Genomic DNA, 24,539 nt, shown 5'->3' with positions numbered 1-24,539 from the left:
AAAGAAAGACAATCTCTTCAATATCCTGACATACCATCGATAGGACCTGTCTCGCATGATACAGCCTACCAATTGCGCAGCCACCACAAAATGTAAGTATACTTCTGATCATACTCTCTAAAAGTCTTTTATTTAATTTAATTAAACATGAAGTATTTGCTATGCATTTATTTTTTAATGAAGTTTTGAGCGCTACTGTTATTTATGACTAGGTTGAAGTTGCTATACGTTGTTTTTTCGTTCTTTTACGAAGGAAGATGCAATGAATATTTCATCTAAAGCAAGTAACAGTAGCGAAGACAAGGAGAAAGTTTTTGTAATAATAACGACTTTTCAGCCTCACTTCCCGAATCAGAGTGAGCAAGATGATTTAATCAGAGAGGTTTTACCAAGTTAGGAGCTGAACTTCTCTCATCAAGGCTGATGGAATTGATGATGCTGATGGAATGGAATTTACTAAGCGAAGACTGTAGGACATGATTTTACCGGAAATGACATAATGATTTTGAAATTTAATATGACTTGTGTAATGATCTACGCTATTGTAAACATGTGACTGGTTTGTTTACTTCTCTTTGACTCGAGCATGACCCTGGACAATGGCGACTGTTCATTGATAGCTCAAAATGGAGTCTCAAATCCACAAACGAAATAAATATCCATCTTTGTTTCATGCACACTCAGTACAGAAGAAAGAAGACCTTGATAATTTCAGAGAACTTTTTGACAAATTAGTTATTCTAAATTCAAATGGAATGTTTGCTGTGAATTTAAGATGCTTACTTTCTTGCTTGGTTTGCAAGGGGGATGCATAAAGTATTCATGTTTCCTTTGCTTATGGGGCAGTAGGACTGATGATGATCATTACAAGGAAGTTAACCGGCCCTCACAAGTGGAACTACAGCCAGGATTATTCAATGTTTTTAAGCGGCCTCTAGTAGATTCCAATAAAGTCTTATTACCCCCACTTCATTTCAAACTGGGATTGGTAAAACAGTTTGTAAAAGCCTTAGATTTCAAATAAGGTTTACTAGAAATTCGTCTCGTGTTTCCAAAGCAATCTGAGGCAAAGATCAATGGTGGCATATTCGTTGAACCCCAAATAAAAGCAATTTTAAAGTCAGAAAAACGATGACAAAAATTGAAATAGAATCTTGATGTGCATTTCGTGATATAGTTCGTGGATTCCTATTATTTCTTTTTGTTTTCACTAATATCGTACTTCCTAAATACCTTTTTAATATATGAAAAAGTACTCTATGCTATGTAATTATCCTTATAATATCATAATAGATTGATATAACATACTGAAGAGATAGGGAAAATTTGCACTTATATCAAGAAAATATGAAATTGAGCATAAATAAAAAAACTATCAATGTTACGTCAAAACAAATGTGACTTTCGAATTCAGTGGCAAAAAAAATAAAAATAAACATTGAAAAATTTAAGTGGGCAAAACCGAAGTTACATGGTGCTATCGGAAAATTTCTTAAACAATATAGTTAAAAATGAAGAAAAAAGATTTTTTTTTTTATATTTAATGTTCTGTACATGGCTCCTTTAACAATTCAACCACAGTAGATTTTTTTTTATTGTTATTTGTTGTTTTAATAAATGTCATACCAACGAAGATAAAAGAGGTACAAGTTGGTATTTTCTCGTAAAATTCTCATGAAACATCCCAACAACTTTATTTATAGCTTCTTGAGTCTTTTCAGAAAAAACATACCCAATTAAAATAAACGTTTACAAAGTGTCTGGGCCATAGGATACCATGGATACAATTCTACACAGAGTAATGCAGTTTCCCAATAGTATGACGTAAATTTTGATGACTCATCATGCAAGATATTTGGCATATCTTTTGATTGGATCTAGACTAATGCTTATTATTTCTACTGAAGCATCAAACTATTTGACAATCCTGATGAGTTGATAAGAGGTGGGAATGCTATTCAGCAAGAACTACTTCTTTTGTTTCTTTCACCTATCTAAATCTGATAGGTCACCAGTAACTTGTAATGTAGTTTGTAACTTGTTGGTGATGGCTTAAAATCTTTGAAACTAGAAATTTCAAGAGGAACTAGAAAGTTTGTTTTTTTTTTAAAAAAAAAATGTAACTCCTCAGTAGAAATTTCATTTTCCTCATCAATTTTAATCTATTTTTAAAGATGGTTTATGAAATATAAACAGATTTAGATTTTTGGTCGATGAATGTGATTTTTGCGAGCTGAAAATTTGTAAAGTGAAGTGATGAATGGATCAATTTCGGCAGCTAAATCGATTAAAGCATCAGCGCTTAGTCCGTTAATAAAGAATAAAGACAAAGGTCTCGTTGAATTAATTTGTCAAATTTTCTGAAGTTAACTAAAATAGAACTCTTTATGCACTTAAAACTGCAAAAGTTTATGGTGTGATAAATTTATATTCATACAAAGTTTGTTATTTTTGAATAAGTTTAACGTATTTAATCGATTAGCAATTCGGCGCAACGTCTTGAAAGGTTGAAACAAAATAATTTCAAGTATGTGAGGTATCGCCTTTTTTTTCTGGAATCATAACTTTTTGGTCTAAATATAAAAATTAGTTTGGTTTTGATTGATTTCAAATGACTGATACAGAAGTTTGTATTTTATTCGTTATTAAAGGAAAATCAAAAGGACGATGCTTAAAATCGATATATTCATCATTCTATTTAACAAGTTGGTAAATTTCATTGGTTTAACAAGTTGGTAGATGAAATCACGTCAGTTTAAATTTATATTATATAATTTTAAATAATATTAAAATATATAGAACCAATTTAAGTTTAGATTATTACTTTTTGTTGTTTTGTTCCCAAAAAAAGATTTTGACTCAAAAGACCACGTAACAATTTTTTACAAAAGTTTTTTTTAGTGTATTTTTTTACATAGAGATTTTTTTTTTTTTTTTTGTATCGTCTTTTATAGCATATTTTTTTTTTTTTATTATATTATTACAATATCATTTTGATTATTATCAAGTGTTTTGATTACTATCATATATTCCCAGCAAACATGTCAGCGTTGAATCAACGTTGAAAACCGGTCGCAAAAGATGTTGCGGAAACGTTGACAAAGTAATCGATTTTGCAAAGATATGTAACGTTGTTAAAGACACGTTGATTAAACGTTGTTGCGTAACGTTGAAAAAACGTTACTAAAAGACGTTACAAAAAGGTCGCAACTAAACGTTGAAAAAATGTTACTAAAATAGCGTTGCATAAACGTCGCAACATAACGTTGAAAAAACGTTACTAAAAAAGCGTTGCTTAAACGTTGTTAAAGCAGTCGATTTTGCAAGGATTTGTAACGTTGATAGTAAAACGTCGATTTAACGTTACTCAAAGACGTCGAATAAAGGTTGAAATATAACGTTGAATCAACGCTTATATATATATATATATATATATATATATATATATATATATATATATATATATATATATATATATATATATTGAATTGGCAAATAAAACAAAATTGTATGTTGAACTCTACACTTGCAATATTTTCAAAATCGATTTTTAAAACAACAGTAATATAGAATGATAAATATAAAAAAAGCCTAAAATATACAATTCATAGATATATATAAAAATATAAATATTTTTTCAAAGATTTATGAGTGTGAGTGTCTGTATATACATTTATACAATATATAAAAATAAAATTTACAGGATATCGTATCGATAGGCCAGGATATCATTGAGATACAGAATCTAAACCAAAAAATAAAACTTTTATCATTAGTGGTCTGATAGCAAATGTAAAAAAAAAACGTTAATGAATTAGTATGATTATAAATAAATTTATAAAGTAAAAATAAATATATATAAATATAAATATATATAACTATAAATATATATATATATATATATATATATATATATATATATATATATATATATATATATATATATATATATATATATATATATATAACAAACTTTTACTATCAATAAAACAATTTATAATACAATGAAAGATTAAATAAATAAACGTATATTTTAGAAAAAGCGCTTTACACAAGACACAAACAAAATCATATCATATCCTAAAATGTCATTAAAAAACTCTAAACTTCTGATTTCTGCTTTCTACAAAAATTTATTGGCGAATATTTCATAATTGATTTTACAGCTTCATAAATCCCTGCTTCATCTGGGTATCTTTTTGAGACACTCTTTAAAATATAAAATTCAAACTTCTTGCTTAAATGCTATTAGTAAAAATCTGCATACTTAAAAAGTTTAAACAAAACATATTACCAACTAAAACACGATACAATTTTGTCTTTGAAAAAGCAAACTTTTGTTTGGTTTTGTTCGTAGAATTGGTTGCCCCTTCATGTTTAACAAACAGCGCAACTCGATTGTTAACAGCCTAAAAAGTTAGTAATTATTTGAATCAATATTTACAATATTGTACAATACAACATTCATGCTACAGGAAAGAAACATGTAATGATATGCTTAAAAAAGCGTATAATTATATTTAACATAATAAATATATTTCGCAAACACTTTTTAAATTATCCATTAAAAACCATTCCCATTTCGGCTTGGAAAGGTGTAGAAAATTTACCTACCGCTCAATAACATATTTTACATTATCTTTTAAGTTAACTCCACCAATTTTTGCTATTTGTGATACCTGCTTTCAAAAAAATCTTTAATCAATGTTTAAATAATTATATAATAAAAGGCAATCTTTTATAAAATCCCTTACATTTTTAAACAAATTAAAAAACATTGAAAGTTGAAAAAACAAAAAGTAATTATGTATAGAATGACAAATTATAATAAATAAAATAAAATTATATTGTTTAATCAACTTTTCAGTTAATAATATAAATGAATTTACCATGACAACATAAAGAAAAATTCAAAAAATTCAAAAAATCAAACTAGCAATAGCAACAGGGCAACTAACCCATTTAGAAAAAATGACACTGTCATTTAATGTAGTATCTAGCTCAATAAGTTGTTCTATTGAACTCAATGCATTTATTTGCAGATCTTTGCATACAACTAAAGAAACATTTTGAAGATCCTTTACCATACTTTTAATTTCTAAAAGTTGTTTAAAAACCTTTTTCTGAAATTCTAAAAAAAAAATGCAATTTGTTAAGCATGTATATACATTTTTTTTTTTTTAATACATACAATTCTTTTTTTTTTATTCTTTACCATATAAAAAACAAAGAAAAGACAAATCCAAAAAGAAACACAATTATTCACAAACATAATTACTCACATTCCTCTTCAGATTCCTCATTCCAGAGTCATGAAATTAAATCCTTCACATACTTCTTTATCTATTAGTAATTACTTAGTAAAATAAATATAAACAATAAATGTAAAAACTAAAATGTAGAATAAGTGTAAACAGATTACAATATATATCTAGGCAATAATAATAAAATAAACAGATTCAAAATATTACTTTTCCCAAATTAGAAAGAAAAAAGTTTATTTGATGATGTACTTCACTATTAATATAAAACATTAATAATAGTTTTTTTTATTCATATTTAACAATTAAAATAGCAATGAATACAGTAAAATTTAATGACCTCCAGTTACTTTAATTCTTTTAACTCTGAGCTTGTTTAAGGAATCATCAATTGGAAACTTATTATAGGCAGCTTTCATTACATGAACACCAGTTGGCCAAAATAACCAACCATCTTTTACCCAACAAGATATAACAACTGCCTCTGTTTCGATCTAATTTTTAAAATAAATAGATATCATTTTTTTTATTTACATATATATATATATATATATATAGGGGTACCATATGAAATTTTGGAAAAATCAGGACATCATGTCTTTTTTAACCTGTCAAATCAGGACAAATAAAAATAAGCAGAAAGTCTAAATCAGGACAAAAGCTCGTCACACTAAAAGTGAAAATGACAAAAAATACAACATTAAAAACCAGCTTTATTTTACATTTTTGTAATGACTACAAGAATTATTTCTTGAAGATTGGGATTTTTTTTTACTTTAAGTTAAAGTAAAAGTTTAACACTAAAAAACCCTCTGTCACGAAGTAGAAACTTCGTAAAAGTGGAAAGTACCAAACCAGCAAAAACAAAAGTAAAGTACTGCCTTATCATGTCTGCTACCACTGTCATTTCTGCCAGCACTGCCTAAAATTGCAAGATAATAGTAAAAATTGAATGGAGAAGTTGGAGTTGCCAAGTCACCATTTTTCTCTTTGCTTTATTTTTTAGTTTTTGTCAAAATGATATTTTTTTCTTTTTTATTATGGTTTTTTAAAATCAGGACATTTAAGCACCTGATCAGGACAGTCAGGACAGACCCTTCAAATCAGGACAGTCTTGATGAAAATCAGGACTATGGTAGCCCTATATATATATATATATATATATATATATATATATATATATATATATATATATATATATATATATATATATATATATATATATATATTTATTAAAATGAATAAAAACACCTTTTTATGGAACTCTGAGTTTCATGCCTTTCGACAATCATCAGCCATTGTGTGTGTGTGTGTGTGTGTGTATATATATATATATATATATATATATATATATATATATATATATATATATATATATATATATAATTTACGTGTATATATACAAATAGCTGTCATGTTTTGAAAATCTTTGAAAAACTTTTCTACCACAGGATGTTTGCCCACTTAAATTCCTCCTCTAACCAAAAGTTTTTTAATGATTTATTACTCCAACAACTAATTTTAAAATGTCCAAAGTTTGCTACTGACTGAGCTGAAAATTATATTTGTATACATTTATGTGAAATTTTAAAAAAAGCATGTATATATTATACAGACAAACAAACACACAACATGTCTCTAAAATTTAGTCTATTAACATACTAAATTTAGTCTGACTTATTATATATTATTAGTTTTGATATTACTTTGTACATCTGAACATTATTAAAATGAGGTACTATTTCTAACTAAGAAATAACTTTTTTTAAAAAGTTCAGCACTTTATTAAAATGGTCAACTTAAAATAAAATAAAAATGTAGACAAAAATAACCTAAATAAATCGAATTTACCCTGAGATTTATGTATATTATATACAATTTGATATAAAATCTAAAAGTTTTAAATTAGTCGCAATAAAAATAGGTTATAAAATAAATCTTTAAAATATTCTTTATACCATCTGCATGCATTCTGTTAAGTTTTCATTGCCTTTCCATTACGGCAAATTATTTTTGTAATGGCGGCATAAATGAGACAAAAATTGTCAATGTGCTACTTCCTCAACGTTGCAAAAGCAACGTTTTATTAACGTTGGCAAAAAAACACTTTTTCAACGTTTTTTAATTACCACATTTTCAACGTTGGTATATGTAACGTTGAATAAACGTTGTTTTATAAATAACTTTAATACGTTGAAAAAGCAGCTAATGTGTAACGTTGATAAACCTTAAACTTTGCGACGTTTTTACTGTGATTATTTGCGTACATTTATTCAACGTTGAATAAACGCGATTTTTTTAGAAGATAATATACGTTGAAATTTAAACGCTTTTTCAACGTTGAAAATGTAACGTTTAAAAAGCGGTTTAATTTTAACGTTGATAAAAAGCATAAATTTTGAAACGTTTTAAAGTGGCTTTTTTGCGTAAAGTGATTCCACGTTGAATAAACGTTTTATTTTGAGAAGCTAAATTACGTTACAATTTCAACGCTTATTCAACGTTTCAATTTACCGCGATTTAGTATACAAAAACGGACATTGATTCAACGTTGAAAAGACGTTGTTTTTGTCACTGTAACGCTTTTTCTACGCTGCGACCGGTTTTCAACGTTGATTCAACGCTGACATGTTTGCTGGGTTCTGAATTACTAAGTTCTGTTATTTTCATGATGGCTCTTAGAGGATGTAAAAATTCTTCCAGATACACTTTGATTTGATTGTGGTTATTATATTGAAAAAAAGCAGGTGTTACATAACATTATGAAAGGTAACAAATAGAATAGCCAATAGAAAATATACTTAGGAAAGGCCATGAGTAATTAGGACAAACCATGGGCCCCTAATGTGATATGTAGATGCTGTCGATCTACTCTAGAAGGATGGTTAAGAACAAAACAAGGGTAATGTCTTTTGTTATTCCAAAAGAGAGATTCAAAAAAACAATGACTGTTATATGTTATGATTGGTGTGACTACAGAAAAGTGAAGGAGAGACAAGTGAAGGAGAGACAAGTATTTCATTTTCCATTGTTTTCATTAAAAAATTTCATATTTTACCTAACATATTAAGTTTTTGTAAAATACAAAAAAATATACAATATCTTTGAGAACCAAAAATAAAATCTTTAAAAATCTGAAAATGCAAAATAAAAATACTTCTGATTGATTATTTTCCAAATAAGGTTTAATTAGCCGTTCCCTATTTAGGAAAAAACCGCAAAGCATTTTGGTTTTGGTTTAAGCAACAAAACGCACTAGTGAAGAAGTTTAAATTTAAAAGACGTTTGAAAATGGTTTGAAATGATAATATATGTTGTGATGAACTCTACTAACTCATTCCATGCAAGAAAATGCTGCTGTTGAACTTTTTTTGCCATAACTTGCTTCAGACAGAAATATTTTGCTACACCTTATTTCAGACACAGATACAATACTGCTCAAAAATTTAGCACACATAAGATTTAAGTTTCATTTTTCTTCTTTTAATTGAATTTTTAGGCGGTAAACTTCCTATGCCTTTTTAATTTTTTTTATTTACAGTTAATTAAAACATACCTTATATAGAAAAAAAAATAGAAAAAAAATTAGGTCAATTTTACTATCTATTTTTAACTTAAACAGAGACCGCTAATTAAAGCGGTGTAAAAAAGCTGCTCATAAGTTTAGCACACTTGAACTTCTATTGTCTTTTAACTGCCGCTCTTTACTTTTTGACGTCAAATTTTTATTAAAAAGTAAATTTAACTATCCATTTCTACATAAACAAAACTGAACAAAAGTTTCTATGATATACATAGTATGTATTACCTCATTTGAAGTAAACTTAGTATTTTTCGCTTAAATTTTGTCCATAATGTGACCAGTAAGATGGGAAAAAAATCAATTAGTTCTGAAATAAAACAGCGTATTGTAGGACTACACCTTGGTGGTTTCAACAGCTCTGAAATTGCTCGAACTCTTAAATCTGTATCTCTTTCATGTGTACTCGGAACAATTCAGAAATTTGAAAAAACTGGTACTGCTGCAGACAAAAACCGATCTGGACTACCAAGAATCACAAGTATCACCGATGATAATAGTATCTATAGAATTGCAAGAAAAAACCCTAAATACTCAGCCAAAGAGATTGCACAAGAAGTGAACTTGGCTCTAAAAAATCATATCTCTAGACAAACTGTAAATAGAAGATTGATCGATCGAAATCTTTGTTGCTACATTGCTGCTAAAAAACCACTGCTTAAACCAATTGATCGGTTAAAACGTATCAAATTTTGTAGAGCTATTTTGAAAATGACTAATTATGAACTAAGAAGAATAATATTTAGTGACGAATCCAACTTTACAGTTGTTAACCGAAAGAACAGTGTGATTATCCTAAGACACTGTAATGAGATGTTTCGTAGTCGCTCGAGAGTATTAAATTTCTTAAAGAACAATAAATTAAAAAAAAAAAACTACTTCAAAGTAGTTTTTTTTTTTTAATTTATTAATTATTATTAGCGGTTAAGTTTTTCTGTAAAAAATTGCTGCAGCAAACTGGAAAAATCTTATCCATCGCCACCTTTTCCACTTGCAATAAAATCTTGTGAGGATTACAAGCTCCTAAAGAGGAAACGAAGTGAAAACAAAAAGCAAAAAATTCTTGAAAACCAGTTTTTATAAAAAAAGACGTATTTTTTACGTCTTCTCAAAGTTTGTATAAAGTAAATTTGTAATAGCCTATCAAAGAGTTAGAAACATTTTTAGCAAACCCATTCATCTTAAACGGTGGCTGTTACCAGTATGAATTGAGAGTAGTAAAACTATTTGGTAGAAGTATTAAATCAGATATATAAAAAAAATATTTACTTTTAGATTTATATTTTACTTTTTTAAACTCCTCGTTCACTTTAATAGCATGTCAATTTCTATTCGGATCCTAATCTCGTAAAAAACTTTTATGTCTTCAAAAAAAATCTTTAATGTCTTCTTGATCTTCTTGATCTTCTCATTTGTTTTATCGATGAGGTCAGAAATGGGAAGGGTTATAATTTAATTATTACCAACTTAAAGCTTAAAGCGATTCACACCCAAACGGTCGTCATAATTTTATCTTTAGAATGCATACTATAACACCTTAATGAAAATTTTCAAAAGATTCACCTGTTCGCTGCCGATTAATCAGTTTTAAAAGTTTGACATCGGATTGCTTTGAAAGATTATTCTATTCAATACAAATATCTTAGTTCACAAAAACTTTTAGTCGCAGAATTATTCTCACAGATCTTGTCGTAAGATTACTTTTATTTTGATCCCAGGGTAATTTGTTTCTACGGTTATTAAGCCAAGCGATTTAATACTTGAACGCTAAAATGCGTAAATAGATTGGAAACAAGGTTGTACATCTTTCCAAATTCCATTTGATTTATTGGCGACATTTTAATTGACAAGATTTTATCATTTGTTACAAAACTTCGTCATATACTCAATGGTCACAAACTCCTTTTAAAAAACGTTAAACTCATCATACGCTTTTTTATTTGGAAATTATCTAACAAGCAGCTATTTATATTAGACTGATTTTAAACCCACATGGTTGCGTATATGCTACAAAAGAACACGCGATTTTTATCTTAAAGTAACATATATATATAATGTATATTTGTGACTGTGTGTAAATTAAAAACTTAGCTTACGTATGTTCTTATTTAAATTAAATTTTACGAATCTTTACGAACAGTTTACGGTTTTCAACGCAAATAACGAACAATTGCAAGTTCAAGTTTTATAAGTTGAAATAAATTTCTCTAAACTCCAACGGCGTCTCCTTAATATGACGCAGAAATCTTCGCTTATTAAAAAGTAAAAAGTTGAGCTTTTTTAAGTTGAGAGATTTACTATGGTAAGCTTAGACAAGTAAATATCATTTGTCAGCAGCGAGCGAGGTTGGAGAAAACCACGTCGTGATAGATTTTTAAGATGTACTTCTTAGAAAAGCATTAGATTTAAGCTTATTATACCGTTAGATTTTTTCATTTTTAGGGTTTTTTTTCCTGAGCTTATCTAGTATTAACAAGGTGATGTATTCAGTTAGCGGAAATATACCACTTGCTTCACCTGAGTTTTATCATCATGCACCGATTTCATTAACACACAATATTTATAGAGCAACAAGGGGCGACAATGGTTATTCGCATACCTTAGAGTACTTCCCAAACAGACCACTAGCTATAAAACCGCAGCTAAATAGCAAAAGGTTGGCATGGCCTCTCCTGATTGCAACCATAAACACAAGTAATATTGGACCCTGTCATCAAAACACCTCCGTTAATTGTAAGCGTCCTTTGGAATTATTCAGACAAGAACATCATCAAAACTACCAGTGGGTGAACACAAGAGAAACCGCTCAAAATAAAGGTGAGATTCAAAAGTAAATTACTTTGCTCACAGGATTATCTATAAAAGAAAATACTATTACGAGTTATTAATGAATTTCTGCACTAATATTATAACATTAAGATGAGGGGCGGACAAGCAGAATATATGAAAAATATTTGGAAATTAAAAACTGTAAGAAAATTATTTGTTATTCACTCTCCAGTTCAGATGTTTGACAAACTCTTGAGCTGTTGAAAACTTAATTTGAGGTGTTGAAATTAGAAATCAGAAAACACAGTCTACACAGGCTCGCAAAATAGCATGTGAAAACATTTTAAACAAATGCAGCTTAATATTGTGCTATTTTGAACGCTGAAATCGTATCTGCATCAGTTTTATTTACATCTCTTACAGTTCTCTATTGAAAGTTGGGGCAAATAGGCCATATAAAAGCATAAATAACTTAGATGATACTGTTTTTTTTTGATAAAGTACAGATTTTATTTAACCTAAATTTAACCTAAAGAAAAACACTTTGTTCGATTAAATTCGTGTGTTTTAACATAAGTTAAGCGATAACAAAACTTATAACTAAATAAAGAAATAATGTTTTGTTAATTTCGAGAAGTAAAGTATTTTTTTATTACTATAAATTTTTATCTTTTAAATTTCTATCTTCTTTTTAGCAGTTCCTGAAAAGAAATCTCAAACCTCTAAAATAGTGGCATTGACAGATGGGCAGTCCAAAGAATGCACCAACGAAAGTCAATCAAATGAATCTTTTAGAAAACGGTGTTCTTTCGGGCATAGAAAAATAATTGAATTAGAGAAAGAATTTAAGTATAACAGGTATTTAACTCGTGATCGTCGTCTTGAATTTGCACGAAATCTTGACCTTAGTGAGTCCCAGATTAAAGTTTGGTTTCAAAATCGACGCATGAAACAAAAAAAAGAGCAGACGGAGAAAATTCTAATAAACAAAAAGTTTAAAGCAAATTGGCTTCATAATGAAAATTCACGTTCAATAAAACGACAGTGTTTAACAAGTGGACAAGAATCCCCTATATTTCCTCCTCTTTTGAACTAAGAGCTTTAACTTAAAAAGCACGATAAGGAAGAGACTAAATCAAAACGCCTCATTACGATTGGGTCTGGTCCTTTCTTTATTTCACTGGTTATCTTGTATGTTGATAATAAGTTTAGTTAAGATTTTTTACCTGATTTTTATCTGACCTGAAACCATATCAACACTTCTGCTAGAAAAAATATTTAATTCAAATGATTTAATCAAGTTTGGATCGCGAATTTAGCTTTCGTTAACTTATGAAAACATTCCCTTGAACTTTTTAACCCGGCGGTCATTTACTAAGTAACCTCTTGGAGAAGAATTTAGTTGTGGCTTACAGTAATTGCTTAAAATACCAATTTTCGTCAACGGTTTTGATATGATAAAGCCCATGTATGGTGAAGAAGCACACTTCGGTGAATGCTGATGTCGTTAGAGTAGGCTTCAAGTAAAAACCATGCTAATATTGAAATTAAAATATTTCCACGAGAGAACAATAACAATATCAAATTTTTAGATTTGTAGAAATTTTCATAAAATGAAGTTTTTAAATAGAAAATACCAATGGATGATTTATCACTTCCACTTATTCTTAAAACTGAAACATAGCCGTATCCATCAAACTCAAAACAGAGGGTTTCTATTGTGTTTAATTTTATTATTATTATTATTATTATTATTATTATTATTATTATTATTATTATTATTATTATTATTATTATTATTATTATTATTATTATTATTATTATTATTATTATTATTATTATTATTATTATTATTATTGTTATTATTATTATTATTATTATTATTATTATTATTATTATTATTATTATTATTATTATTATTATTATTATTATTATTATTATTATTATTATTATTATTATTATTATTATTATTATTATTATTATTATTATTATTATTATTATTATTATTATTATTATTATTATTATTATTATTATTATTATTATTATTATTATTATTATTATTGTTGTTGTTGTTGTTATTATTATCATTACCGTTATTATTTTGGCGCAAGTTTGTCCTTATTTGGTGATGCACTTGAAAATAGAAAGATCAGTTAACAGCTGCCTCAAATGTTTACGTTTTTTTAAAAAGACTTAACGATATTGTTAAAGAATTAATTTCTGTCTGATAAGCCTCTATAAGCCTAAGGAGCGTCTATATCTCTACTTTTATTATAGGGCCATTATTCGCAGGGCCTTACAGAGTGACATGGTAACGGGAATTTAATTGTAGTAATACATTGGATCATTTTTGACTAATCCACCGATTTATATGTTCTTTCTGTAAGTTTCTCGTTAAAAAATATATATAAAAATAATACAGAGGAAAAATTCCATCATCTTTATAACAAATGTGCATATTAAATGCACGCTACATGCTAAATACATGTTAGACATCATATATACGTCTTACATTAAATTCACTTAAACCCCACCATGAATGGATGGCTAAATGACAAAACACATGTCAAACTGCTCCAAAAATATAGGAGCTTTTAAAGGCTTAAGTTAGTGAGTCAAACTCTTTCGTGAAAATTGTTAATTAGAAAATGAAAGCAATTTTATAAATCGTTTCGCTTTCGCTAAATTAAAAAATCACCAGCGGTGCCTATTTAAGGAATTTAGTGTAGATGAAATTGAACAGCCGTTACGCAAAAAAAAGAAATCCAATTTCTTTTTGGATTGTTATGCTGAAGTAGATTATACACATAGATGATTCTATTTAAAAATTTTGTTCATTAAAACCAAATTTTTTAGGCCTGCTTAAGAAAGATAAGGTTTTTGAACTGTCACTGAAGAAAATCTGGTAAAATTAATTTTTAAATTCCAGACAAATAGAGTTTTTTCTGATGTCTTAATTGCATTTTTAAGTGCAGTTCTATGATTAATTTTAATGATGACTTAAATAAAACAAAAACTTTATTATTGTTGTTTTGTTTTGTTTTTTTTTCTATCAATGATTTTTTCCGCCCATAACAGTGAGCGGAAACCCACTGTACCTGAGTTCTTTAAAAGGAAATAACAAAACCTTGAAATTTTGGTTTGAAGTTTTCTTTGTTGTTTATTGCGGGAAAGCAAATAGGAGTGAAAAAACCAAACTAATTTTTTTCGTTCAGTTTTATTGCGTTTTTCTTTTCTTTTTTTTTTTTATATTTAGTTCGTGAAAATAGGTTACAATACAAATCGAAGATTTTCATGCTACAGCTTTTTGTATATATATATATTTATTTACAAGTGCCGTGATAAATTGTTAGTACATATTTACACATTTACATTTAAATTTTTTTTTTTTTTTTTTTTCTACATCTTTATTTTTTTTGTTTTTTCTGTAACAGTGGGTCTATGTACTTATGTTGTTGCGGCCGTTTTGAATTGTGTTCTTGTCAGTTCTATGTTTTCTGTGTACATATTTTTAGGACTTGTTGTATTTGTTGTTTTTCTGTTTTGTTTTTCGTTATCATTTTTTCTATGAATATTCTTTTGGTTAGCAGTCGGTTGAAGAATTGTATTGGGTTTATCTTTGTTTGATTAATTGTTATGGCGTTTCGTTCGAAGTATATGGCGTTGTAGAATGTTTCTAGGCATAATTCACCTATTTCATGGTTATCTTTTTCAAGTCCTAATAGGAAGAAGCGTTTGGTGTTTTCGTAGGTCCTGTCAGAGTATATTTTTTCGAGTATTTCTACAGTGTATTTGCGTACGCCTTGTGTGTTTGAGCAGTTGTAGAACCAGTGTTCTTCCGTCTCGTTTTCTGCATTGCATCGTTTGTAAATGGATTTTTCTTCCATTTGTGCAGTCTGTTTAGTGTGGGGGAGTTTTCTTTGTATGTATTTGTAGATTATGTCTATCGCTTTATTGTTTTTTGTTTCTTTTGTGCAGTTTTGTGAATTTTTTCTATCACGTTTGTTTATCGATTTGAAGTCTTTGTGTTGTTTTTTCTGCAGTCCATTTTTGGTATCTGTGTTCCATTTTTGTTTTTTTTGTCTTGTTTGGTAATCTTGTATATTTGTTCGGTGGTCAGTTTGGATAGCTCCAGGGGTTTGTAGTTTATTTCTATTTTTTTTTATGTACTTTTGGTGCGGGTATTGATTTGTGCTATTGTCTAGTATGTTTTTCCATTTTTTTGATATTCAGTTGATTATAGAGTCAAGCGTTTTGTGTGATATGTTCAGTTGCTCGGCTATGAGAATTCCGGGGGCGAAGACTTTGCATATGTGGGCTATAATTGTGATGTCGTTCTTTTTTGTTTCTGTGTTTGGTTTTGGTAGTGGCGGGATGGGTTCTGTTATTGTCGGCTTGTTTTTGAGATTTGTTGTAGAATAGGGATTGGTTTAGAATTTCCTCAGTGTTGTTTTCGTTTATCAGTTTGTTTTCCATCAGGTTACTCCATGCTTTCAGCATGAGTTTGTATACTTTAGGAATGGATCTCATGCCTGTCTGCATTGGTACGTTAAGAGGGTGTGTTTTCCATAACTCGTGTCGCGGTATTTGTCTTGGTAGTATTTGGCAGCGTCTGTCCACGGTGCGGTTTTAGAGTTGCTTAGGATTTTTGCCGCCCATCTCGCATGTAGCAATTTGCTTTTGTTTCTATGTAAACAAGTCCTAGTCTTCCCTCTTTTGTCGGTTGTTGTAGTTGTTTTTTGTTAATTCTTATTTTGGCGTTGTCCCACAAGTAGTCGTAGATTGTCTTGTTTAAGTGTTTTAACGTGTAGTAGTCAGGAAGCCTTAAAACTTGCGCGGTGTGCCAGAACTTGCTCATGGCTAGCGAATTAAGAACTAAGGCTTTTCCTTTGAGACTTAGGTTGTGTCTTTTCCATTTGTGTATTGTCTCAGTCATCTTTGGAGATATTGGCGTCCAATTGTTGTGTAGAGTTAGTCTTGTCCGTCATTGCTGAAAGGTATTCCTAGGGATTTCAGTTGGTGTTCGCTCCATACCAAGTTGAGCGGCCCTGTCTTTCTATGGTGGTCTTATCCTATCCAGATCCCTTGGCATTTGTTTCTGTTCAGTTTTGTCCCTGTCGCGAGTTCGAAGTGTTTCAGGGTGGTGTGTTGCAGTGAGACTTTTCCCTTGATATAGAAGAGGGTGTCGTCTGCGTATTCTGTTGCTTTTGTTTCTTTTTTGTTCATTGTTATACCTTTGATCTTTTTGTTCTGTTCTATATATCTTAGTAGCATGACAAATAGGAGTACAAAAAACCAAACTAATTTCTTTCCGACAGTTTTATTACGTTTTTCTGTTTTGTCCGTAATGCAACAGCCCTTTGAGAAATGCACCACAAATGATTCATAAAATTTGTTTTTTTATTTCTAGAAGCAACCAGACCAGTCGAGTAAGCATTGGTGTTACTGCACTGGTGGTAAAATTGCGTAAATCTTAAATTCTTTACGCATATTTGTGTAAATCTGCGTAAAATGCGAAACGTTTACTGCAGTATGCGGTTAGTTAGCTTAAAAAAAACTTATACGCTAAAAACGGAAAATTTGCGTAATTACCGCGGTAATGGATACACCATTACCGCGGTAATTACCAAAATGTGTAATACGTAAATTTACGTAAAATTTGTAATACGCAAATTTTTTTACCGTTTCTTATTACTACTTACCGCTTTTACCGCTATCTACCGCTTTTCTTGCTGATTACCGGAATATCAAATAAGAGTTTTTTAATTTGTGATCTGCATTTCTATCACTAAACTTTATATTTAAAGTCTTAAACAAACCAGTTATTGATAAAAAAATTAATCATTAGATAATTTACAAGTTTTTTTCCAATCTTTGAAGTTAGAAGGTACCCTTGTGTAACTTTGACTTACAAAAAACTCGCATCCTAGTATTTTCTTGGTTTACATTATCTAAAATCAGTAACTATCCTATCTCCTTCTGAAAACATACTTTATAATGAAGCAGAAGTCACAGGTACTTTTTAAACTTTGTGCATGTTTTTCTGAAGACCAGAAATCAAAGCATCTTTTGCATCCCGCCAGAAACGGTAAAATTTTGTAGATACTAATGAACTTTAACTTATCCAGAATCATATTTTGAAAATCTACTTTGTCTAGGGTTTCAAAAGCAAACAATAATCCAGCCTTCAGCCTAAGGATTGACTTAAGCATCATGAAGTTGGAACTTTATCTTGTTGCTACAGGCTGAATGATATTGACTGGTTCTATATTTGCTGTCACACATAATTTCTTGATGTCCTTCCAGTCCCGTGAACTTTGGTGGTTCCTTTGAGCAAGTCCTTTACATTTTTTAATTATAGTATTAATTTCTGCTAATACTTCTTCAGCCTTTATTAAACAAGTGTTGAGCAGATGATCAACAAAGGTTAGATGATCACTGATCTGGTTGGTTTCAGTGATTGCTTTCTTTATGTTGGCTGCAGCATCAGTGACACCCACTTTGTAAAGGCCTTCCCTCTGGTAGCTTGTATTTGGATGTTTCTGGACTTTTTAGGGTGGCTTGAGGACAAAGATATTTCATCAGCATTCTGAAGCCAACAGTTTCAATAATGTGAAACGGGAGGTTAGAAAGAATCAATGCTAGCATTAGGATGGTATCAAACTCAAGCTACATACACTTGATAGTGCACTTTGTGGAGGCCAATTTATAGTTTTAGTTCTCAATTTTTGTTCGACAACCTTCGGTTAACCTTGATAAATCACCTTGAGGGAAACTATCAAGCCTTTTTTTTTTTTTGTATTAGTATTAATATTACATATTATTTGTAATAATATTAAGTAGGCCAAAAAATCCTCTTCTGGCGCTGGACTTATCAATCTCTGCTTGAGTATTCCTCTTTTCTTCAAGTTTCTCCTCTTTATTTTCTTTATCAGCTTTTTGTATCTGGTAAAAAGATGGGTGGTAGGTTCTGAAAGAAAATACTGAAATTATAAATTTTGAAAAAGATACAAATAACAATGTTTCAATAGTAGATAGTTCATAAATAGCAAATACAGAACCCACTAGACACATTGATGTATTTTGAGAATTTCAAAGTGTTTTTTTTTTTATCAAAAAAAGTTGCATTTTACTCAGAAATTCTGGTTTTTACGAAACTGCTGGGATTTGAAATATACTAAAAAACTACAGTAAAAAATCCAGTAAAAAATTATTACTTTAAGTGAGCTTTAACTCCACTGGTGCAACCTTAAGACATCTTAATCACTTTTTCGCACTTATTGTATTCAGCAATCCTTTTTTTTTTTTTTTTTTTTTTTCACAAAACCCTCTCTTTACAGTCATCCCTGAGTTTTAGAGATTCACTAGAGTATGTTGGGTTGGGCCTCGTCCATTCTCTTGACGGGCCTGAAAACAGTTTGATATAGAGTTTACCAATAGAAATAATTAATCTATATTCAGCTTTATAAAAGTAATTATAGTTAAAGAGTCTGATATTCTGTCTGGGACAAAACCAAATATTTCAATTACAATCAGTTGTTCTTTTTTTTTAAAAAGGCCAAAAAAATAATTAGTTTAAGGAAGTCTCAATAGTCATATTTACGTTATTGTTTAAATGAAAGTTATTTTAAATTCTTCGAGCAATTAGTCTATATTTTACAATTAGTTTTTTTAAAACATTTTTTATTTAAAATCTTATTTTTATATGTTTTTACAAATTAACGGCTTCTTTTTAACTTACAAAATTTATAGGCATAATATGTTGTTTCCTATAGCAATTAAGTTGTAATCGAGTTTTAATTTGCATATTTGTAAATTGATGCATTTTTACTTACTATGTTGTTATATGCAAGATTTGATTGGAACAATCAAATCTTGCATATTGATGCGAAGGGTTGGAGAGTACTTTTAACGCCTTTTAAAATCCTTAATCTGCTTCTAAAATTTTTTGTTTAATTTCCTTTGAAATGTAACCTTTCTTCCAGTCCTCGAAGAATAATCTGTAATTTCCAAGAATTGAAATGCCTTAAATCGAAAATGCGTTACGTATGCATCTTCCAGTAAATCCGTGAAAAAAGGTTTATCACATGACAAGCACGTGGTGCAACATGTTCAGCTTAATGATTTTTAAGTTTGTTTTACGAACTTAACCAAGCGTAATTCTTGAGCGACGGCAACACCTACTCAACGTTCAAAAGTATTAATTTTAATCAGAACAACGTTAATAATGGCAAGAATACTTGTGTATAGCCCTTCTGGGCTGGAAACGGCTACGAGTAAACATTCTAAAAAACAACGTTCATCTTCTTTTATTAATGATGAGTTTGTGACTGATAGTTCCAGTAGTACTTCAGCTATCAGTTACACCTCTTCTTTTGGACGTGAATCGAAGTATTGTCTTTGACAAGGGTAATTTATTCTGTTTTTAAACATGATTTTTATAGATTAGATTGTTAGATTTTGAAGGGTTCGTCTAATCGAATTACGTTATAGTGAGATTTCTGACACAGGTCCAATTTCCAAAAACTTAAAGAGTTTATTATTTTGTCTTTGGTAGGTGCTTCAAACGTCTACAGACGTGACTATTTTCTGGAAGATGAAGATTACTTGTTAAAGAGAGATGCTTTTTCAGATAATTTTTTGCTCACAAAAAAAACAGATGATTTTGTTGATTGCTGGGAGTCATTTTATAACACTGAATGGAACATCGGATCAAATCTATTAGAGGAAAGTTCAGCAGACAATGAGATAATGAAATCAATGAATAATGAAATAAGTTTGGTTTCTGATGCAAATGTTACTAGTCTACTTTATCCAAGTCAATCAAAATTGAATGAAGAAAAAAATTGTGCTTTAAATGACTTATCGACTTTTAAAGATTTGTACAGTTTTAATGATTTTTCTGATGATTCATTCAATGAAGTTTGTATTTGTTGGCACAACTTAGACAATTTATCTTGCAATCAACAATATATAGGTAGTAACAATACTGATGATAAAGTAAATGACTCCTTAAAGAATGCACCAGTATTAGAAAAATCAAGAAGAGGCAGAAAACGAGTTTATCAATCTTGGAATGAATTAGAAAGAGAAGAAATGAAGCGTGAAAGAAATAACAAGGCATGTCAAAAGTTTCGACGTTCACGCAAACACAGCCTTAAAAGTTTATTTGAAAAAGAATCAATCTTGTTGCAAAAAAATTTAAATTTAAAAGAGCAATTTTTTACTTTAACCAAGCAGGTTCTGTCTTTGAAAGAAAAATTATTCGATAAAAGTTTGACAAAGTTGAATTAAACATTTACATAGAAGAAAAAGAACCTAACTTAAATATACATTTGAAGAATTATTGGACTATGCTCAGTTTTACAGATTTTTTAACATTATTCATTATATTGGTGGAGTATATATTTTTACTGGTTTTAAGTAATTCTACTTAGTAATTTGTGTTAAATGATGCAATTTCCTTCCTGGCATAGTAACTTTAATTAACAGTTTTATAAAGGAATATATCAAAATTATAATTGAATTTGCTATGTAAATAAATTGTGTACAATTTTTCTCATTATCACCAATTTTTAATATTTTTTTCTTTAAGTTTGTTTGGGGATTTGGTTAAAAGTTGTGTTAGTAAATGTGTATGCTTTTTTTCAACATCTTTGTTAAGCACAGATATAGCTTTAAATTGAGCATAGCTTGAAGCACTTTCTAATGCAATTAATAAATATTCCTCCTATGTTTTGTGTTAATTGTTTTTAACGAATATTAAAGTGACATTAAGGGAGCATGTTTATCAACTGTTATAAGAAAATATTGTTTTTAAGTGTTATTGTATATGTTATGAATTTCTTTACATCTCAGTAATTCTTGTTTTAAAATGTAGTCTTAAAATATCAATATACCACCCAGTATATACAAGCTTACAAGCCACAGTATACCAGCATGGTGATGCAAAAATCAATTTGGGGCTGTTTCTCATACTATGGAGTTTGGCTTATATTTTATACTATGGAGTTGGGCTTATAAATTATTAAAGGTATTGTGGATCAATACCTCTATAAAGATGTTCTTTAAAATACCATATCATCTTAGGCTGAGTACAAAGTGCCTTTGAAATAGGTATTCATGCAAGATAATGACCCAAATCACATAAGCAAAATTGTGAAAGCTTGGTTTCAATTTAGGTTATGGACTGACCTGCTCCTAACCAGACAGCAGTCCTATAGAAAATCTATTGAATGATATTATAAAAACAATCTTCAAAAATAAGAAACAAATCACAACTGAATTGTGTGAGATTGTAGAATTGGCATGTTATTTTATATCATCTGAAAGATGTACAGGACTTGTAGACTCAATACAGATTGATTATTCAGCTGTTGTTAAAAGTAAAGGATACTGTGCTAGACTCTAGCATGTCCTTTTACTACAAGTCCTGTTTTTTAATTGCATCCTTTGCAAATACTTTTTAAGAAAACTTTGTTAAGTACTATTTATTTGAAAAATCAATATTTATGACTTTGAGAACAATATATTTAGAAGAAAATATTTTACTGCAGTAGTATTCAGAAGTATTTATTAGTTTTTGTTTAAAAAAGTAGTACTGATAGTAGGTGGACATCATTTATTTACTTTTATGTTAAATGAACATTAGTGATATTTTAGTAGAGTACAAAATTTACATTGGACTGAATATATTAAAGTAATTACTTTTAAATTTTCTCAAAATTATTTTTTCTTTTTGAAAAAAAAAAAAATTAAGAAAACTATCAGTTAATGAAATTTATATTTATATTAATCAATTTTTGGTGGTATAACCTTTTGAGACAATCACGGTCTTCTAGGAGTCGACAACCATAATTAGTTTGCCTATAGGCATATTTTTCCGTTTTTGGTGCAATCCAGCAAAAAAACTTCTTTTTTTTTAAGTAGGGAAGAACCTTAATGAATGGGACGATTATTGAATGGGACAGACTCAGATTCTTATAGAAGCATCTTCAAATAAAGGATATTCAAATTCCTGTAACAAAGAGTGATAAAAACAAAACTTCAACTGACCGACTCATCCATCCTATTGCTCTATGACCGTAATGACAATGGATGTTATTGTATTTTCGAATGTAAAAAGTAATTTTTAAAAATGTTTTTTTTTTCTGATTTTGCAGCAATTTTTGAAGTTACGGAAAATAAAATTCCATGCTTAAATAGATAACAGTCTCTAGTACTACAGTGAGTAAAACATTCAAGCTTAATGGTGTTTTTGGTGTGACTAATCATTTTTGGATAAAGTGATGCGCATATTGAATGGGACAAAATACTACCTATTGAATGAATTTAATAAAGTATTATTTACAGCTCAGCAGAGGGATGCTGCAGTCCCTTACTTTTATCCCCATGGGTAATGGGTATTATTTACACACTTTTATACTGCAATATTTTACTTAAATAAAAATAACTAAATATAATATTCTAAAATGAGAAAGTTCTGCTTTGATTGAAATTTAATTAGAACTAAAATGTTTAAAGTTAAAAATATTTTTCGTGTGGTCTTTATGTATGTATCTATATATTTAACTACATTTACAATTAATAAACTAATTTGAAAAATGATTGAATTAAATACGTTTATTTTTAATTCTTTTATGTTTGTCCCATTCAATGAGACATACTTAATGAATGGGACAAATGTCATGCTCCAATAAAACTCTCTTTTTTCCAATAGCCAAATGCAAATCCATTTTTTTTGTTTTACTATATTGAGCAAGAGTAGGTGGTTATCAAACGTAATTAAATATATATATTAAACAACTTTATCTACGTTTAAACAGCATTTTGCAAAAACTGTCCCATTTTTATTGAGGTTTTCCCCTACAATTTTCTCTAACTTGACGATCATGCTCCTCTAACAAATGTTCAATGTCATTTAAGTCAGAACTTTAGTTGTTTTTTTTTTTCATCTGGTTTTTTTTTTTTTCAAAATGAATAGTTCTCAACTAGGACGTATTCTAAATGAATTATCTTTACATAAACTTTTTTTCACATTTGAACCAGACATCTTTTCTTCAGAATATTTGTTGCCTTTAGAAATAATCTGCGACGCAGTAAGACGAGCATCATCGTCTGAAATTTGACTTTGACTTTCAATAGTTTTTCCTGGTCGTGTTTGAGATTTGCTTCTAAAGTTTCAGCGTGCTCTTATCTTGATCCATGCGTGTACTAGCTGTTTGGATATTCCTAATTGACGAACAACTTTTGCTTTATTGACTACAATTATTACTAAGATCTTCACTATACTCCCCCAAACTAGATACAATCTAATTTTTTTAAAACTGTCATCATGGGTTTTCCATATTTTTAATAAAATGAGTTCAATTGATAGAGAAAATAAGTGCGAGGAATAGAATACAAGTTTTGAAAAATGTAATAAGTTTGTTTAATGAGTCAAATAAAGTACATTAGCGACCGAAGTTTCTTTACGAACATTTTTGACTATGGGAGAAGTTGGAAGGGTGGTCTGTTGAAGTTTGAACCTCTTATATCTTACATTCCTACATATAGAATCGCTTTATTCAATATAATTATTAAAGTAATGAAATGATCCACTAAAACTCCTGCCATCATGTCATAAAATCACAACGTTTTAACCAGCAACTTTAACGGACTTGGTTTAAATTCAATTTTTGTTTAGTTGCATTTTTTAGGTAACTTGAAAGCACGTGTTTTCTTTTTAATTGTAAATAATTAACTGAATCTACATAGAACGCTCATTAAATTTCCCATGCTTTTTATGTACAAAAAATTATTAACGCAAGATTGCAACACGTGTTAGAGAGGCAACAATTAAAAATTTTAAAAAGTAGGAAACGTTATTACGGAGTATTTTTACTTTTTCCGTTCCAAAACGAATTAAAATGTAATTTTATATATTTATT

At 29.2% G+C, this 24,539-nt stretch overlaps 4 protein-coding genes across 20 annotated transcripts; 3 read left to right on the top strand and 1 right to left on the bottom strand.

The window, feature by feature from the left end:
* Positions 1 to 3,506: 3,506 nt before the first annotated feature.
* Positions 3,507 to 7,536, bottom strand: LOC149886717 (uncharacterized). 14 transcript variants are annotated; one of them, XM_090091838.1, is made up of 7 exons: positions 7,220 to 7,235; positions 6,140 to 6,183; positions 5,602 to 5,755; positions 4,959 to 5,056; positions 4,615 to 4,682; positions 4,295 to 4,409; positions 3,507 to 3,745 (listed from the first exon to the last, which is right to left on the bottom strand). In XM_090091838.1, the coding sequence occupies exons 1-6, from the start codon at positions 7,230 to 7,232 to the stop codon at positions 4,298 to 4,300; spliced, it is 489 nt and encodes a 162-aa protein (XP_089947964.1). In that variant the 5' UTR covers positions 7,233 to 7,235; the 3' UTR covers positions 3,507 to 3,745; positions 4,295 to 4,297. The 14 variants fall into 14 exon arrangements, with proteins under 14 accessions (XP_089947964.1, XP_089947962.1, XP_089947959.1 ...); XM_090091836.1 differs by having other exon boundaries at positions 3,511 to 3,745; positions 4,959 to 5,131; positions 6,143 to 6,183; positions 7,220 to 7,239; XM_090091833.1 differs by having other exon boundaries at positions 3,511 to 3,745; positions 4,959 to 5,131.
* A 1,593-nt stretch (positions 7,537 to 9,129) lies between these two features.
* LOC149886716 (uncharacterized) lies at positions 9,130 to 10,097 on the top strand. Its single transcript, XM_090091418.1, has 2 exons — positions 9,130 to 9,675; positions 9,981 to 10,097. The coding sequence occupies exons 1-2, from the start codon at positions 9,130 to 9,132 to the stop codon at positions 10,095 to 10,097; spliced, it is 663 nt and encodes a 220-aa protein (XP_089947544.1).
* Positions 10,098 to 10,730: 633 nt separating this feature from the next.
* On the top strand, positions 10,731 to 13,264 carry LOC145190242 (uncharacterized). 4 transcript variants are annotated; one of them, XM_090091694.1, is made up of 3 exons: positions 10,731 to 10,879; positions 11,284 to 11,658; positions 12,306 to 13,264. In XM_090091694.1, exons 2-3 carry the CDS (start codon positions 11,322 to 11,324, stop codon positions 12,704 to 12,706), a joined length of 738 nt encoding a protein of 245 aa, XP_089947820.1. In that variant the 5' UTR covers positions 10,731 to 10,879; positions 11,284 to 11,321; the 3' UTR covers positions 12,707 to 13,264. The 4 variants fall into 4 exon arrangements, with proteins under 4 accessions (XP_089947820.1, XP_089947821.1, XP_089947822.1 ...); XM_090091695.1 differs by lacking the exon at positions 10,731 to 10,879 and adding an exon at positions 10,966 to 11,143; XM_090091696.1 differs by lacking the exon at positions 10,731 to 10,879 and having other exon boundaries at positions 11,153 to 11,658; positions 12,309 to 13,264.
* A 6,488-nt stretch (positions 13,265 to 19,752) lies between these two features.
* On the top strand, positions 19,753 to 21,485 carry LOC145190425 (uncharacterized). Its single transcript, XM_080067290.2, has 2 exons — positions 19,753 to 20,019; positions 20,168 to 21,485. The coding sequence occupies exon 2, from the start codon at positions 20,362 to 20,364 to the stop codon at positions 20,902 to 20,904; it is 543 nt and encodes a 180-aa protein (XP_079923416.2). The 5' UTR covers positions 19,753 to 20,019; positions 20,168 to 20,361; the 3' UTR covers positions 20,905 to 21,485.
* The last annotated feature ends 3,054 nt before the right edge of the window (positions 21,486 to 24,539 follow it).

This window comes from Hydra viridissima, unplaced genomic scaffold (genome assembly GCF_058129835.1).
Source record: "Hydra viridissima isolate aposymbiotic clone 2 unplaced genomic scaffold, HvirCarnegie_v1 scaffold_6, whole genome shotgun sequence".
NCBI lineage: Eukaryota > Metazoa > Cnidaria > Hydrozoa > Anthoathecata > Hydridae > Hydra > Hydra viridissima.
Note: the sequence above shows the minus strand (reverse complement) of the source record. Positions and strands in the feature narration are given on the sequence as shown.

Coding starts and splice junctions, on each gene's coding strand:
- LOC149886717 (XM_090091833.1), bottom strand. Junction 5,756..6,139: donor GTAGCAGACATGATAAGGCA/GTACTTTACTTT, acceptor TTTAAAAATTAG/ATCGAAACAGAGGCAGTTGT. Junction 4,410..4,614: donor GTAAAATATGTTATTGAGCG/GTAGGTAAATTT, acceptor CTAACTTTTTAG/GCTGTTAACAATCGAGTTGC.
- LOC149886716 (XM_090091418.1), top strand. CDS start 9,130: ATGGGAAAAAAATCAATTAGTTCTGAAATAAAACAGCGTATTGTAGGA. Junction 9,676..9,980: donor TGTTTCGTAGTCGCTCGAGA/GTATTAAATTTC, acceptor AATTTGTAATAG/CCTATCAAAGAGTTAGAAAC.
- LOC145190242 (XM_090091694.1), top strand. CDS start 11,322: ATGTATTCAGTTAGCGGAAATATACCACTTGCTTCACCTGAGTTTTAT. Junction 11,659..12,305: donor AGAAACCGCTCAAAATAAAG/GTGAGATTCAAA, acceptor TCTTCTTTTTAG/CAGTTCCTGAAAAGAAATCT.
- LOC145190425 (XM_080067290.2), top strand. CDS start 20,362: ATGAAATCAATGAATAATGAAATAAGTTTGGTTTCTGATGCAAATGTT.